The sequence below is a fragment of the Panicum virgatum genome, chromosome 1K, assembly GCF_016808335.1.
Source record: "Panicum virgatum strain AP13 chromosome 1K, P.virgatum_v5, whole genome shotgun sequence".
NCBI classification, from domain to species: Eukaryota; Viridiplantae; Streptophyta; class Magnoliopsida; order Poales; family Poaceae; genus Panicum; species Panicum virgatum.
In genome coordinates this window covers 53,044,789-53,060,737 of record NC_053136.1, presented here as the reverse complement: position 1 = coordinate 53,060,737, position 15,949 = coordinate 53,044,789, and the positions used below count along the sequence as shown (strand labels likewise).

General features: G+C 47.8%; 3 protein-coding genes and 1 pseudogene across 3 annotated transcripts; 3 read left to right on the top strand and 1 right to left on the bottom strand.

Annotated features, from left to right (window-relative positions):
- The first annotated feature begins 698 nt into the window (after positions 1-698).
- On the top strand, positions 699-3,818 carry LOC120643544 (protein trichome birefringence-like 1). Its single transcript, XM_039919936.1, has 5 exons — positions 699-2,107; positions 2,213-2,405; positions 2,504-2,700; positions 2,809-2,967; positions 3,056-3,818. Exons 1-5 carry the CDS (start codon positions 873-875, stop codon positions 3,396-3,398), a joined length of 2,127 nt encoding a protein of 708 aa, XP_039775870.1. The 5' UTR covers positions 699-872; the 3' UTR covers positions 3,399-3,818.
- A 2,396-nt stretch (positions 3,819-6,214) lies between these two features.
- On the top strand, positions 6,215-8,602 carry LOC120643533. Its single transcript, XM_039919926.1, has 3 exons — positions 6,215-6,709; positions 6,880-6,947; positions 7,945-8,602. Exons 1-3 carry the CDS (start codon positions 6,347-6,349, stop codon positions 8,396-8,398), a joined length of 885 nt encoding a protein of 294 aa, XP_039775860.1. The 5' UTR covers positions 6,215-6,346; the 3' UTR covers positions 8,399-8,602.
- Positions 8,603-9,845: 1,243 nt separating this feature from the next.
- LOC120643529 (protein PAM68, chloroplastic-like) lies at positions 9,846-10,626 on the top strand. The gene has a single exon (XM_039919913.1). The coding sequence runs from the start codon at positions 10,045-10,047 to the stop codon at positions 10,357-10,359; it is 315 nt and encodes a 104-aa protein (XP_039775847.1). The 5' UTR covers positions 9,846-10,044; the 3' UTR covers positions 10,360-10,626.
- A 1,252-nt stretch (positions 10,627-11,878) lies between these two features.
- LOC120656384 lies at positions 11,879-14,744 on the bottom strand (annotated as a pseudogene).
- Positions 14,745-15,949: the final 1,205 nt, after the last annotated feature.

Below are 15,949 nucleotides of genomic sequence, written 5' to 3'. Positions count from 1 at the left end.
GAAAAACGCCGGGCGTTTGGCGGGATTTTTTCGTCGGCTCGCTTCTCTCCGTCGAGAATCCGATTATAAGCGGTCCCAAACAGGCCCTAGGTAACCGTGTCAGATGAGTTTCATGATGATGAAATTCTCCTCACATCCCCTGAAACTTCGTCCTTCCCTCTCCTTGCCACGTCAGTAAAATTGATGATATTTAATGTCATGAAATTATCTATGAAACCTTTACTGAGACTGGCATAAGACCAGTCTCAGTGAGAGTTTCATAGACACAGTTACCTAGACTGAGAACTAGGTAACTGTGCCAGGAGAGTTTTATGGTGATGAAACTCTCCTCACATCCCATAAAACTCTAGTCTTATCTCTCCTTGCCATGTCAGTAAAAGTGATGGTATTTAATGTCATAAAATTCTCCATAAAACTCTCATTGAGAGTGACCTAATACCACCACATCGAAGCGAGCAGAATAAATACATTAGTGGGCAGCATCAAACCCGTTTAATTAGTTTGCCACAAGCTTAGTGGGAAAGGGACAACCACCATCTGCCCCGTCTGCAGTTTGAGATGGAAAAAAAAAACATGAACAGTTGAGATGCTAAAAAAAACATGAACCAAACGCGTGATGTTTTAAAATCCCAAAGATCTCGCAGGTAGTTAGTTTCGCTGCCATCCCGCACCACGCCGCCTCTCGGCCACCTCCCTACAAAAGCCATTACGGCAGTAGCAAGCAGCAGATCGATCGCCACGCACGGCGCGCTCCCTCCTTCCCACGCCGGCACCGCCTGCGCGGCTCGGCCTCCGCCCGGCCGCCTCGCCTCCTCTAAACCCTAACCAACTCCCGCCGCACCCCGCTCGCCTGCCAGCGCGTGGCGCCAGGGATGAAGGGCGCCTGGAGGCAGAGCGGCGGCGTGGCGGCCGTGGCCGACCACCTCGGCCACCTCGGGGGAGCAGGGCTCGTCGGGCGCGCGCGGCCGGCCAGGCTCTGCCTCTACGGCCTCGCGCTCACCTTCGCCGGGTTCGCGGTCTTCCTCGCCTTCGCGCCCTCCCTCCCCGCGCCACCGGCCTCGTCGCCCGCCGCGGCGTGGTTCGACGGCCTGATCGCCTCCGCGTCGCCGTACCGCGCGCAGGTCTCGGGCTTCCTCTCCTCCCTGTTCCCCGCCAATTCGTCCTCCTCGGTGCCTCCCAGTGGCGTCGCAGCGAGGCGTGGCGGGCCGAGCGGTGGCGGGTTCGCGGCGAGCGGTCCGCAAGCGGGGGGCAGTATCTCCAGTGCGGCTCGGCTGGGCGAGCAGTTGGGAGGCGGAGGCGGAGTTCCGTCCAGCAGTGTGAGCGGAGCTCCCAGCGTTGATCACGCGCCGGCGCCTGGCGATGCTGCTGCAGCGGTGCCGAGCGCCGCGCCGCCCGATGATCATGTGCAAGGCGTTGCCGAGGCGAAGAGTGGGCCTGGACCTGGACTTCCGAGCGGCGTGCCTGTTCGGATCAACGGCTCCGACGCGAACGCGAGTTCCGTGGATTCCGGAGATGGCAGCGGGATGAAAGCCAGTGCAAGGAATGCCGCCGGCTCAACGCACCAGTTAGGAAGCGGAACTGCAGCTTTTGGCAATGGTACTGCTGTTCCATTCATTAATCAGACTACAAGTCCAATTGCAGCAGCCAAGGATGGTAATGGAACTGCATCTCCTGCAGACAATAACCAGACTCTGCCGATTCAGTCTCCTGCAGATAATAACAAGAATCATGCTAGAGGTTCAGCTGCTTCAGATGGGAGCAGCAGTTCAGAGAATAAGCAGATTGAATCAACTGCTCGTCCTCAGGGAAGTACTAGTCCAGCGAAGGATCAATCTGCACAAGTGATTACCCCAATAGCCAATAACAACAGTACTGTGCTGGTGAAAGCGGCTGCTACTGCCGGCCGACGCAAGAAGGTTGACTGGATTGAGAACATGGCCAGCTGCGACATGTTCTACGGGAATTGGGTCCGAGATGACTCGTACCCTCTGTACCCTGCGGGATCATGTCCTCACATCGATGAATCCTTCAACTGCCATCTCAACGGCCGGCCTGACAAAGCTTACCAGAGGCTACGGTGGCAACCCAGCGCATGCAGAATCCCAAGGTGAGAAAAAGTTTCCTTGAACAACTGTACGTTTTTGGTGAATTCAGTAGTTAGTTATTGGCGACTTGGCGAGTGACAAATACGGTTACCTGTTTCTTATGTTAGATTGAACCCAGCTGATATGTTGGAGCGGCTGAGGGGAAAGAGACTGGTGTTTGTCGGTGACTCACTTAACAGGAACATGTGGGAATCCTTGATTTGTATCCTGACGAATTCTGTCAAAGACAAGAGCAAGGTTTTTGAGGTATCCGGCAGGAGCCAATTCAAGGCTGAGGGCTCTTACTCGTTCTTGTTCCAGGTAGATATACCGTATTACAGTTTTCGTTATCTGTACCTCCTCTGCTAGTTTCAGCAATTAGAACAAATTCTTATGCGCAAACGTCTTGCTGTTTGTAGGACTACAATTGCACCGTGGAATTCTTCCGCTCCCCTTTCCTTGTTCAGGAATGGGAGATGCCAATCAGAAATGGAAAGGGTACCAGGGAAACTCTCAGGCTTGACATAATTGATCGAGCGTTTCCGAGGTACAAGAATGCAGATATCATTATCTTCAATACTGGTCACTGGTGGACACATGACAAAACTTCTCTAGGGTGAGCACAACAAAGCACTGCCTGATTCACTGAACATCTACAGTTCATACATCCTGCATTTCATTTGCAGTTTATTGTTCTGAGTATTGTCAAAATGTGCTGATACAGAAAAGATTACTATCAAGAGGGCAACCGCGTATATAGTGAGCTGGATGTCCATGATGCCTATCGAAGAGCTCTCAACACTTGGGCCAAGTGGGTTGATTCCAATGTAAATCCCAAGAAAACCACTGTGTTTTTCAGAGGCTACTCAGCATCCCATTTCAGGTACACGGTGCTATTTCTGAATCCTTGCAGTTTCAGCATGATGTGCTATATGAGTAGCTGTTGTTTACTAACTATTTCTGTTACGCAGCGGGGGTCAATGGAATTCAGGCGGCAGTTGTGACAGGGAAACTGAACCAATAACGAATAAGAAGTACCTCACACCATACCCAACAAAGATGAGAATTTTGGAGGAGGTGCTCCATGGGATGAAAACACCAGTTGTGTACCTGAACATAACAAGGATGACTGACTACAGAAAGGAGGCACACCCTTCAGTCTATCGCAAGCAGAAGTTGACCGAGGAGGAGAGGAAATCGCCTGAGTTATACCAGGACTGCAGCCACTGGTGCCTTCCTGGAGTCCCTGACTCCTGGAACGAGCTTCTCTACGCACAGATTTTGGTGAAACAGCGCCATACGATGCAACAATAAAGGCAAGTGTGGGTTGTTCTTGTACATGAACTGTTGTAGTCGGACGGCGAGTTGCATAGGATCCACACGAATCGATAAAAGGGAAGCTGGTATAACTGAGATCAAGGATTTTGGAATCCTTGCATAGAGTAAAGCAGGCAGTTTGTCAGATCTCTAGCTCTGAAAAACAAACACGAAAGCTGTACAGGCTCAATAGGATGATATGGTATAAACTTCATGTCTAGTCATTAACAAATAATAAGAAAAAATAGAATAGATAGTGCATTAGATTCGTAGGAGGATCTTCCTTCTGTTAGATTTTTTTCTCTATATATAGTAATATAGTATTCTGAATCCATTCTTGGCACACTTACTGAATAATATGTAAAGTGGTTGTAATCGATCTGTGCAAGAAAACTTTATGACCTCTCATTGGAACAATCATGGACTCTCTGTTTTTTTTTTTGAAAAACTAACAATCATGGACTTAGCAAATGTATATAAGGCTGGTACCTCCCAGTTGGATGTAGTGCTGCAGACCACTGGCCTACGGATGCCGATCAGAGGAGTTCATTCAGCCTTAACCCTCTAGTACCTGCAGACCACCGGCCTACGGATTATGGCAGCTGCCACAGTACAACTCGCTGTCGTCCTCCATCGGTAGCAGGGTTTTACATTTGCTGCCAACATTGATCAGGAAGCAGGCGCCGCCCACTTGGCCGGCGGGTATGTTGCGTTGTTTACCCTGAACTCGAGTGCAATGCATGGACCATCTCCCTGGTCCTTCCTCTCCCTTGTCGTGTGGCAATGTGGCATCACATTGTCCCCCCTTCTCTCCCCTCTAAACACAGGATGATCCTACGCCAAGGACGCTTGCATTTTGGGATCTGTACATGGGTCACACACCTGCCCTGGCATGGTGGTTTCTGATCTGGCACAGCGTGTTGACATCTTTCAGCAGCTACTGCTGCTGCTGCATGGGCTTGGAACTTTTTTATATCCGCGGCACATGAGGACGGGAGAAGAGTCCATAATCTAGATAGTGTACGTTCTGCCCACCATTGCCGCTGGGCATTCACCGAACCATCCATCCGATGGTCCATACTCCAAGGCCATCCCGGCAGGTTTAGCTTGGCCATTAACCCTGTCTGTGCTGAATTTTCTTCTGATAGGAATAGGACACGCATCATGTGGAGTGCATGGAGGCCACCCCATGGATCATGACATAATTACAGGAACCGAACCCGCCACACACACAGGCGCGCCCCACATTCCCATGCCGGCTAGTTGTCCCCAAGACCCACTGTGGTCTATACTGTCTTAGAATTCTCTGAAACCCATGAGGCCGATGAGGCACTCGCCCATCCGAAGCTGCGTCCAGCCTTGAGGAGGAGAGCAATCGAGCGTTGCCTCGCAGCGAGCCGGCGACAGATGCGAGCTCCAACTTCCTGAGTTCCTGACGGTCAACTTCTTGGGCCCAATAGGCTTTGACGGTCGACCCATGTAGCCCGGTGTCAGCCTGGGCCCACAGTGGTTTTTCCTCGTCCTCCCTAAAAAAAAATTTATTTTCCTTTCCATAAAAACAACTGGCTTCCTTACGTCTGAATACGATAAAATTGGTCGTCCCACCGTTCAGTTGACACTTGACAGCCTTGTGCCGGCGCTGGTACGCGTAGCAGTAGCACATCTGGCCAAAGATCTTTTGGTAGTTAGCTGGTACTAACACGCTAGAGTAAAACTAGCTGTTCTCGTGGTAACTCATCCGTTTACCATTATTAGGCACGCCATGCTGGTCAAAAGCTGGACACACTCCAATCTTTTCATTTCAAAATGCATTAGATTTTCTCAACCGTTGTCTCCCATGTTAATTCTTACCAAAAATGCTATTTATGCTGTCAGAATCAAGATATTTTTCTAGTTTGCCAACCACCCCCATATATTTCTTTAGTTGCATAATCTGCCTACCGTTTAATTTTGGAAAATGAGATCAAGATATTATTCTAGTCTGCCAGCCATCCTCATATTTATGTATAGTTGCTTTATCTGCCCACCGTTTAGTTTTGTAAAATGAGAACAAAAAAACAAAGAAAGGATATCGTGCAATTGTTACTCATAGGTTGGTTTTGATCATTTGATCCTACACAACTAACACCTCTAATGTTTGATTTATTAGCTCTAAGTGACCGCACATCCTCGATATTTTATCGATACACGCTGTAATAAGCCTAATGATATAACTCTATGGTGTAATAATCTCTGTATTTCTATAATTTCCTTTAATTGCTATTGAACCGTTAAAATATGTTTAGACTACCATTAAAGCATGCTGTGACTTATTCTATTTTCGCTATTTTCGTGCCAAAATGCTATATATCTATCTATCATATTTCTATCTCTGTAACTTAGAACTTTGCCGTGCTGAACACGAAACCTCTTGAAATCCACGTATAACCTTTTTGTAGCACCACCTTGAATCTCATGCTAATTTTGCACTCTCGAACCTTGATTTCGGATGAAATGTAAAAAAATTTTATGTTTCGCGCCTAAACACTATGTTTACCACCTTTCCCCTATTCATGTCGTGTCAAACACGAAACATACTAAAAATCCACGTACTCCTTCGAATCTCGCTCAAACCATCGAACCTCAAACTCTTATTAAGAACCGCTTGATTGTACAAATACACATTGCTTGTACGCCTAGCAATACTTCCCCTGGACAAATCTCACCTGCCTTGCCTTGGCACACCCATCCCATCCCCTATAGAACAGTTCAGTCAGTGCACATGGTGTATTTGCATGCAAAAACAAAGGATCCCACCATCGAACCCCTCTTCCTCTCTTATCATCAGCACTGCATCCGGCCACCGTTTCTCCTCCCTCTGTCATGCCAAAACCGACCCAGAAAGACAGCCGAGTGCCGGAGTGAAACTGCACCAGTCCATTGCATTTACTGACTCCCATAAATAAATGCCTCTCCATGAGCGAGAGGCCAACCAAAACCAAGGAACCAACACACAAAGCCCCCCTCCTTTATTTTGCACCCTCCCCAAATCTTCCATTGCCCTCTCTCTCTCTTTCCTCTCCCCTCTCCCGCTCGTCCTCCGTCCGTCCATGAGGATCAGGAGGCGGCCTCCGGGCCAGCCTCTCGCCTACCTGCTGCCCTCAGATCCGCCCGCGCCACAGCCACCGCGCGGCGCGTCGGGAGATCACCAGGACCGCCCTGCCGTGGACAAGAGAGAGGAGGAGGGGTTGCACTTGCACCCGAGCGCGGCCGCGGATCTCGGGGACGACCGCTCCTCGGCGGCGAGGCGCCCGGCATTGCTGCCGCAGGTACGGGTGCTGATAGCTCCATGTTCTTGATTCTAATCTGCGTATTAATTCCTACACGAGGGAATTCGTTATTAGGACACCTCTGCTGGGAAAGTTGCCTTCTGTTGCACCTCTCGGGGTGGCCGCCCAGATCTAGCTAACCCCATGTTCTTGGATTACTGCTTCTGCAGGACGGTGCGGTGGAACGCGGCAGGGGCCTGGGTGCACAACAACAGGGGCCTGCAGATGGCCACAGGAGGTATGTGATGAACTACTGCCTGAAACCGCAACAGCAGAAAAAACAAGAAGCGTTGCCTGCTTGTTCCGTGCCATCCATTTCTTGGGTGAGCGAGCGATGGCTGTGGCTGTGGGGAATTATAAAATGAAAAAGGGAAAGCATCCAACGCCCTTTTTTATTTGCAGGGCTTGGGTTCACTGTTTCATAACTAGTCTAGTGGGCAATGCCAGCTTGACACATGAGACACGTCAGTCCAATCGATGGGCACCCCCTACCTCCTTGCCAGATAACCCCCTCATGTACCCATGTAGTGTAGAGCCACTGCTGCTGCCACCCCTATATCCATGCATACCACATCGATCCAGTGCACCCTCCCTCTTTTGCCATTTTGATCATTAGAGGATTCCTTGCTTGATCGCCCTGTAACTAGATGTGAATATGTGATGGATCATACTTGTTTGTTTGATTTGGTTGCTGTTTGCCTTTTCCTCTTGCATCGTCCATGTTCTTTTCGATCTGGATGAGTGCAACTCAGTGCTTTGGGAAACATGGACCATGTGCGGTTGTGCGTGCGCATCATGAACAATTCGGTTCACTTGCACACCGCGCTTTGTTTCTGTTCGGCGTTTGGTGCTTCGCATCCGGGCCTGCTTGGGTTGGGATTGCATCGATGCACTCAGATGAAGTGAAAGAAGAGGTGTCTGCTGACCTGCACCTTAGCATTTACTCAAAGGCCAAGAATAGGTTCTGTGATCTCCACTGTCTCCACCACCATGATGGGTTGCACTTGCACCGTGCAGTGCAATTGATCGGCAAGGATGGATTGTCGACCATGGTTTCCTAATAAATACCGTTCATTAGTTTAGTTTCCGTAGGATTATCTATGATCGGCGTGTTGCAGTAGTGTTGTGATCTATCCATCCTTGATCTGCGCTTACTTTATGGCGTCCTACTTCTTTGGTCAACTTGATTGCATATCTACCCCCGTCTAACCATGTGTTACATTGTGCACTTGCAGCCTAGAGAATGGTCGTCACCGCGTGCTGAAGCCGGTGATCAAGGCCGGAGAGCGTCTCAATCTCAGCAACGGCGGCGACAGGTTAGCCTTGGCAATAGTGCCATCAACAACAACAATGATCAAGCCTCAAGAGATGAAGTATGCCGGCGGCGGCAGCAGCAAGAAGCCGCGGGCCCCGGGTGTGCTGCTGGAGGGGTCACGGTGCAGCCGGAAGAACGGGCGCGGGTGGCGCTGCAGCCAGCCGACGATGGTGGGCTACGCCCTCTGCCAGTACCACCTCGGCAAGGGCCGGATGCGGAGCGCGGCGGCGGCCGCCGCCGCGCGCTCCGTCGCCGGGCAGCTCGGCCGCACCGAGAACGGGAACAGAGCGCCCGCCGTGGCGGCCGCGGCCACCGCCACCGCCGCGCCGCCCAAGGCCGCCGACGTGCCGCCGGCGAGCGTGCAGCACTGGTAGGCGCGCGCATGGCTGATGGCCGGCGGAGATCGATGGGACCGTAAGATTCTTGGACATCGCGGTGGGGTTGCACATAATCTGGTGGCGACTGAATTCTTTGCTGCGTTCCCATTCCCAAACTTGCAAATGCTGTGGTGCCGTACCCCGTGGGGAAAAGTTTTTGCCGCGGATTGTGGTCGTCGTTATACCGAGCTTAGTTTCTTCCATGGTCCATGCTCCTTGCATAATGCATATATCCACCAGTTGCTGCAGTTGTAGAGGTGCACTCCGGCGACTCCATTGCTACTATGGCTGGTGCAGCTTTCGATTGCGGTTCGTGCCTTCGTGGTGGGGGTGCGTCTCAGTCGCTGTGCATTCGACGGCTCTACTTTACTTTTCTCCAAAAAATACTAGTAGGAAAGCTTAAAATGCCAGTGCTCATGCAAGTATGCAACGGTGCATCAACAGTGCATTGAGAGCATTACCTCCTGTCAAATTACTTCATATCACCTGAAAAGCTGGAACAGCGATCCGGACAAGGTCTGACACGACATAAGGCTGCCACGGACATAGGAAGGCGTCAGTGTCATGGCAAGGCTCCCACTGAAGTACACTAGCCAGATCAGCAAGCCACATTTTCTTAGTGCTCCTAATAACATTTTTTTCCCGACTGAAGTATGTTTAGGCTCATCAACGTATAATGGCATAGGATCCGGGCGGCGCATGCGCACACATGTCGGCAGGATCTCGTCTTCGCGAGGGGAGGAAAAAAGGAGAGAGTATACATAGGTTTGGTTGGGTGAAAAAAAAAGGAGTCTGTTAGTTAGGTGCTTTTGGATGGTAGCACGTAGAGGAGATCCGGCTGAGCTAGCGGATCTCATAGCTAGCTGCATGTGGCCCGGGTGTGAGCGGCTGTACCAGTGCAAATAGCTTGCCTTGTGCTGCATGGCTTGTAGCTGGAGGCAACGAGCGCGAGCACGAAGGGTCGCTGGTGCAGACAAAGCAAGTGTCAGGGTGGAGGAGGAGAGAACCATGTGGCCCGTCGGCGCTTTGTTTTGCTGCTTAGATTAGATGAGAGGTTTTTAAGTCAAACCCCGTCAGTCAGTGGACATTGCACCGTCTCGTGCACAATAAACTACACTACACGGCTCAATCCCTACCATGTGGCCAATCAGTGTAAAGACCAATATAATCACCGTCCTCGAATCAGGACAAGTTTCACTTGGCAAATGATAGTGCGTTGTTCCTAGCTAGTAGAGTTGTTGTACGCCTATACCTTAATAAGAAACCAAGGAATTTTCTCACACCGAACAGTTTAATGCCAAAACAAATTGAGGATTTGTTTAGGATACAGGAATTTATAGGAATTTCTCAGAGCTCAGGGGGCAAATCTAGCATTTCAAATTTTGAGTGATTTTGAACGGGGGCATCTCATGTTACACCGGACAAAATATCTCACACGTTGCCATCCCCCAGAGAAAAGCTCGGGAAGTCAGGATAAGGCATTAGAGCCTCTTTCTTCTCGTCTTCACATACGTACAGCCACCCGCCCACCCCCGACCGTAGGCAGCACGCAGTGCAGCACCCCGGAGCGGACACCGCCGACCACCACGCCAAGCTAGCCATGGATCTCCTGCTCCTCCCGTGTCGCGCCGCCAGCGTGGCGGATGGTGGCGCCCCCCGCGGCGTTCCTGAGGTTGCTCGACCGCGCGGCGCCCGGGGACGCGCCAGCCTGGGCCGCCGCCGCGGGCTCGGCCCTGCTGTTCGTGGCGGGGCTGCTCGGGGTCCACTACGGGTTCCTGTCGTCCAGGTGGGACGCAGCGGAAAGGGGATCCGTCCTGGGATGGGACCTCGCCGTTCGGCACTGGGAAGTCCTGTCCATGGCTAAGGAACACTCTTCGTCAGTGGGCGAGAAGGACGACGACGACGACGAGGAGTACGAAGAGGAGTACGAGGAAGAGTATGAAGTAGATGACGATTAATTAAGGTGTAGATGTGTGAATAATAAGTGTTCCAATTTCACTTTTGAGTAATGTTAGTTTCTACTGTTACCTTGTTGACGTTGACGCTGATGCAACGGCGGAACCTGAACATCTGATTCCAATCTTAGCAATAGGAGTACATGACATGTCAATTGCCTGGGCTCCATGCCTCCATTCTGAATGTTGTTGCCATTATCAGGTCGGCTGTTCGGTTACGAACTAAGACAAACATACCATATAAACAAGGGAATAATGTGTTTCTGCCCCTGCTCCAAACCTCAACGGTGATTTTACCATATAAACAAGGGAATAATGTGTTTCTGCCCCTGCTCCAAACCTCAACGGTGATTTTACCTCTTATTTTTAAACTTTGTGATTTTGCCCTCATAATTTTCAAATGAAGCTGCCGTTTACCCCAACACGTTTTTGCCCCTGTTTTGACCATTTTCTTAGTTGATTTTGCCCGTTTTGTGAAGAGCAAGGGTAAAATCACAAAGTTTCAAAAATGAGGGCAAAATCATCATTTTGCTTCAAAACAGGGGTAGAAACACTTTTGCCTGTGTTTCTGCCCTTGCTCCAAACCTCAATGGTGATTTTACCCCTTATTTTTAAACTTTGTGATTTTGCCCTCATCATTTTCAAACGAAGCTGTCGTTTACCCCTGGTCAACGCGTTTTTGCCCCTGTTTTGACCATTTTCTTAGTTGATTTTGCCCCTGTTTTGTGAAGAGTAAGGGTAAAATCACAAAGTTTCAAGTTTCAAAAATGAGGGCAAAATCACCATTTTGCTTCAAAATAGGGTAGAAACACTTTTTGCCCCATAATAATATTAATTAATAATATATTAACCAACCCAAATAGCAGATCGAGAAGAACTTGTCTTGATTCATTATTGATGCAAAATTTAAATTGATGGTTTAGTTGGTTCCACACCACCATGCAATCTTCAGGAACTGAATCCTGCAGAAAGCTTATTGATGTTTTCATACGTATCCATTAGACTACCTGAAACTGTATTAAAATTCTGTAATAAGATATATGACCAGAAAATAATCTAGCTGCATTAACTATAAACACAACTAACCAAACTATAGATGTTATATATTGACATAAACATTGTCACTCTAGCTATTTCATAAACATTGTCAAGCTAGCTATTACTATATAACATCTAGATTTTTTTATGGTATGATTTATTGTGATAAAATGAAACCACCACCACCGAAGATGAGCATTCATTCATGCGTATATCTACGTCCTCCCTGAGCTTGTTCTCCACCCACGGCCCAGCCCTATTGGCAAAGCAAAATGCATCAAAATTTTGAGTACAATCATATTAATATTACTGCATTTCCTCTATTATAAAATGTTAACCAAACCAGGGAGTCGAAAACCAACTCGCATTCTTAATTACACTTGATATAACCAAGTCGTATATGCACACTTTGTCATTTTTTCCAGTCCCCAAGGAAAAGATGTTATGTATGTCACAAATTTTCTTCTTTTCTTTCTCAGAAAAATAGGCACTTGCTTATGAGGAATCGAGGAAATATTCTGACCTTCATCAACAAAGACAGAGAAAAACAACGCCAATGGGCCGTCTTATCTCACTTGCTATTCTTCATGCAAGGTGAATGCTAGTTAGCTAAAAGAAAGCCTATAAATTTTTTATTTGACCAGTAAATCCCTCCAAGCACAAGCTTGATTCTTATTCATCGCAAATCAAATTCTACTCTATGGAACTCGCCGACCCTACCCTAACAAATACCACTGCAAACAAAAACACAAGAATCGGCTACCTCACCTCTTCAGTTCAATCTGTACCTGAAACTTCACTGTTGTTTTGTGTATGACCTAGTTCAGTGATGCAATACACCAGCTACACCTAGGCAAAGGTCTATCATTGACGGGCAAGGATGGAGGCAAACACTATTAGTAGGGAATAAAGATAAAACAAAATGTATCCTTCCAAGTAAAAAATATACAAATTCCAGATGGAGGTGAGTAAACCTTCGTTGAATTAATTTTTATCTCGGATGTATTATTGAAGACTTGCTTAATGGCTCTTACTTCAGCCAAGTCACCAGCAAGCGTTGAAGTTGCATGCGCATTACTGTAGTTCACCTAAAAGGCATATACTCAAATTAAAAAGACATATTGTTGATCTGTGTCAATGATAATAATATCAAAGAAATTTAAACTACAGCTTGGTATTACAACAAAATGTTTAAAAATAATAAAGTGATGTGATAATTGAAATAGCAATATGTTTCCAATTAAGCCAATTTCTGATCGCACATTGTACGGACCTTTCAATCTCCAATCAGTCCCGGATGAAAGAATTGATTTATTTTTAAACCAGATCAATATTTTGGATTTCTGATATGTCTAGGATTAAAAGTTGCTAAGACTTATTTTCTAGACAGATATAGATACCTCCTCAGGTGCAACACCTGCATCTTCAAGGCTCTTTTTGATACAGGATGATACACCCAGACACCCAGTCCATCTGATCTAGGATCAGTCATATGGTAAGCATCACAGTTCACTGCCCCTCCCAAGTATTCTGCAATTATTGGTGCATCACGCTTCACTGCATGCTCCAGGCTCTCCATAACCTATTGTCAATGAAATTATCATTGATTAAGTACCTATAGCAATTCATGTTACACAATCGAAACTCTTAGTAGTCTGCTCAAAGCAATGATCGCATTCATGGTGAGGGGCAACGTGAAAAGAAACACTTAACAAGCAGCAAACATTGATGGAAATGGCGAAAATCATGAAAAGACTCAAAACATTTAGTGGATATTTAAGGAGTAAAAACTTGGTAGTAACAACACATACCAGTACACAGGCCACAAAACCTCCAAGGCCAATGGGAATAATTGCAGCTTCAGTACCACCAGCTATGATTATATCAGCCTCACCACGTCATATGTGGTTTGCAGCAGCATAAAAGCAATAGTTGGAGGTAGCATATGCATTTGAAATTGAGTAATTAGGACCCATAAAACCAACATCCATTGCATAGGGAATGAAGAAGGGTGAAATTTTTCTGTATCCCTTCTCGATGAGATTCTGAACGCCATCAGAAAACACTGTAAGGCCACCCATACCAGTCCCCATGAGAACTCCAGCACGCACTTTGTCAAGCTGTTAACCATAACGTAATCAGGAAAAAAATCAAAAAGGAAAACAATTATAAAAATATGAAACATATGACAGGTATGAACATGTTGTTACGTGCTCATTAGCAGGCAATAGGATAGAAAAATTGCTTAACACATCTTGCTTTGTCAACGATGCCAAACAACTTCTATGCTATATATGAAGCATTGAAGCCCACAATACTACAAAAATCCAGAGGAGATAATTGGGTTTTGATTTAAGCTTACAAATGTTTTCAAGACTCCTGTGGTTGTTTATCCGGAACAATCTAGCAACTTCTATGCAAATTATGTTGACATTGGACTTTCAACCATCCATACACAAGTTACATTCTGAACAAATCGTACCTGAAGCAAATCAAAGTTTTGGTGCATTGTGCAGGAATGCTTCAATTGAAATCGTAATGTTTTATGACATCAAATATTTGCTCCTCGGAACAAAGCTCCACTAATTAAATACAATTAAAATCTCTAAAATCATAGAAAAGGTCAATATATTTCAATCAAAACCCAATTATTCGTTAGCATGAGCTGAACTCAGTAGACACGGTGTACAATCCAACCGTTTCCTGAAGTGTTATGCAGTGAATTGTTCTCGAGCAGGAGTTACAAAAGCACAACTCTAGTCCACAAACAACCTATCGTTTTTCGTTTCCTGCATAAGCGTGTTGCGAAAAAAGGGTCTAGTTCATCGGCGCCCACTCACCTTGGCGTGCGCGTCGAATAGAGCCTCGGCGAGCCCGACGTTATCGAGTGCCTTCTTGCCGCTGACGATGCAGTATCGGAGGCAGTCGTCGAGCCTGCGGTCGTTTTTGCCGTCGATGTATCCCTCCGCGAGAACCCCCTGATCTGGGCCACGAACCGGGTGGGGAAGATGCCGGCGTCGAAGCGGTCGATGGCGCCGACCCCGCTCTCTCCCTTCAGGAGCCGGTCATAGAAGGCCCACGTCAGTCCCGAACACAGACACCAGCCCCATCCCCGTGATCACCAAATGTTTGCTCGGGTCCGTCTCCCGCCGCGGCGGCGGCTGCCGCAGCGCGTACGGCCGGGCGCCAGCCCGGACGCGGGTGAGCGGAGGAGGGAGGGGGTAGGCGGAGCCCGAGGGTGTGCGCGGGCGCTTGCATGGCGGAGACGGAGCTCTCCACCCCTCTGCCGGTGCACGGCTCCTTGCACCAGCCCTAGCATCCGTCCCTCCACCGGCGTGCTGCACCTCGCTTCATCGGCCGCACGAGCGCGGCCCCGCCCTCCGCCCCTCACCGGCGTCCCTGCTCCGCCCCATCATCCCACCCCTCCTCCCCTCGTCCTCGCAGCGCAGATGGGGAGGTGTAGGCGCGGGATGGCGTCGCCGATCCGGAGGAGAATGGGAGCGGTGGATTGCTCACCTACAAATTGAATGGATTGATTGGCTGATTTCACGGAGGGATGGGAGGCGGATTAGTCGCGACGGATTACAGCGGGGGTGGCGGCGTCGCGGAACCAATCCCAGCCCCGGGTACAGGCGGGCGGGTATGAAGCGCCGTGGTGAAAAAAACAGGTGATTATGGCAGAAACAATTTCGTTGATATTATTTTTGCCTTCCACCAAATCCTGTCAAGGACCTGACCCTTCCATGTGGGCCTTCAAAAAGAAACCAATCTCAATTCTTTCATTTTTTATAGTCATTTTGTTCACTGCATCCAGCCAACAGTGTTTTTTTCTCACACAAAACCAGCACCAGCCAGCAGCCAACAGTATTTTTCTCTCACAATAAATCAGTGCCAACCACAAGCCACGACGCAGCGAACAGAGTGAGTATGGATATGTCTACACGTCAATCGACTGAGATTTGGATATCTATCAATCGATGATGTGAGTGGTTGATTTATCTCCGCTATTTTTTAGGGAATTTATCTCCGCTACTTTTTTTTTGAGAAATTATCTCCCCTACTGACCTATACATATTTTTTTTAGTACATTCTGACATATACATATGTGTTATCAGGCCATATTTACTATAGTGTGCCCGTTAACGTCGAGGCCCATTCATATTGGGCACACTTGTAGTTTGTGGACCCATTAGCAATTTGGGTCCGTTTTTCTGCCAGTTTGGAGGCCTATTAAGATGGAATAGTACTGGCCCAATACCTGACATTGAGCCCAGTAACTAGCAGTTTTACATGTGCTTTTATTTTGACAACCAGGATGCAAACAAAAATCATACTACCTCCGTTTTTAAATATATGTCGCTTAGGACAACCTATTTAGTTCAAAAATGAACTAATTTGCTTGTCCTAAACGTCATATATTTAAAAATAGAGGGAGTAAAAAATAATGAAATTATATGCAAACATTTTGGAAGAATAGAGCTTTCAAAACAGAGAACAGGAACACACATGATAAGTAGAATGAAGTATGGATGTAGAATTTGAACGTCACAAGTAG

Excerpts from the sequence above, each read along its gene's own strand:
- LOC120643544 (XM_039919936.1), top strand. The coding sequence starts at position 873 with ATGAAGGGCGCCTGGAGGCAGAGCGGCGGCGTGGCGGCCGTGGCCGAC. Across the intron at positions 2,108-2,212 it reads AGCGCATGCAGAATCCCAAG|ATTGAACCCAGCTGATATGT; the intron begins GTGAGAAAAAGT and ends TTCTTATGTTAG. Across the intron at positions 2,968-3,055 it reads TACTCAGCATCCCATTTCAG|CGGGGGTCAATGGAATTCAG; the intron begins GTACACGGTGCT and ends TCTGTTACGCAG.
- LOC120643533 (XM_039919926.1), top strand. The coding sequence starts at position 6,347 with ATGCCTCTCCATGAGCGAGAGGCCAACCAAAACCAAGGAACCAACACA. Across the intron at positions 6,710-6,879 it reads GCCCGGCATTGCTGCCGCAG|GACGGTGCGGTGGAACGCGG; the intron begins GTACGGGTGCTG and ends CTGCTTCTGCAG. Across the intron at positions 6,948-7,944 it reads CCTGCAGATGGCCACAGGAG|CCTAGAGAATGGTCGTCACC; the intron begins GTATGTGATGAA and ends GTGCACTTGCAG.
- LOC120643529 (XM_039919913.1), top strand. The coding sequence starts at position 10,045 with ATGGTGGCGCCCCCCGCGGCGTTCCTGAGGTTGCTCGACCGCGCGGCG.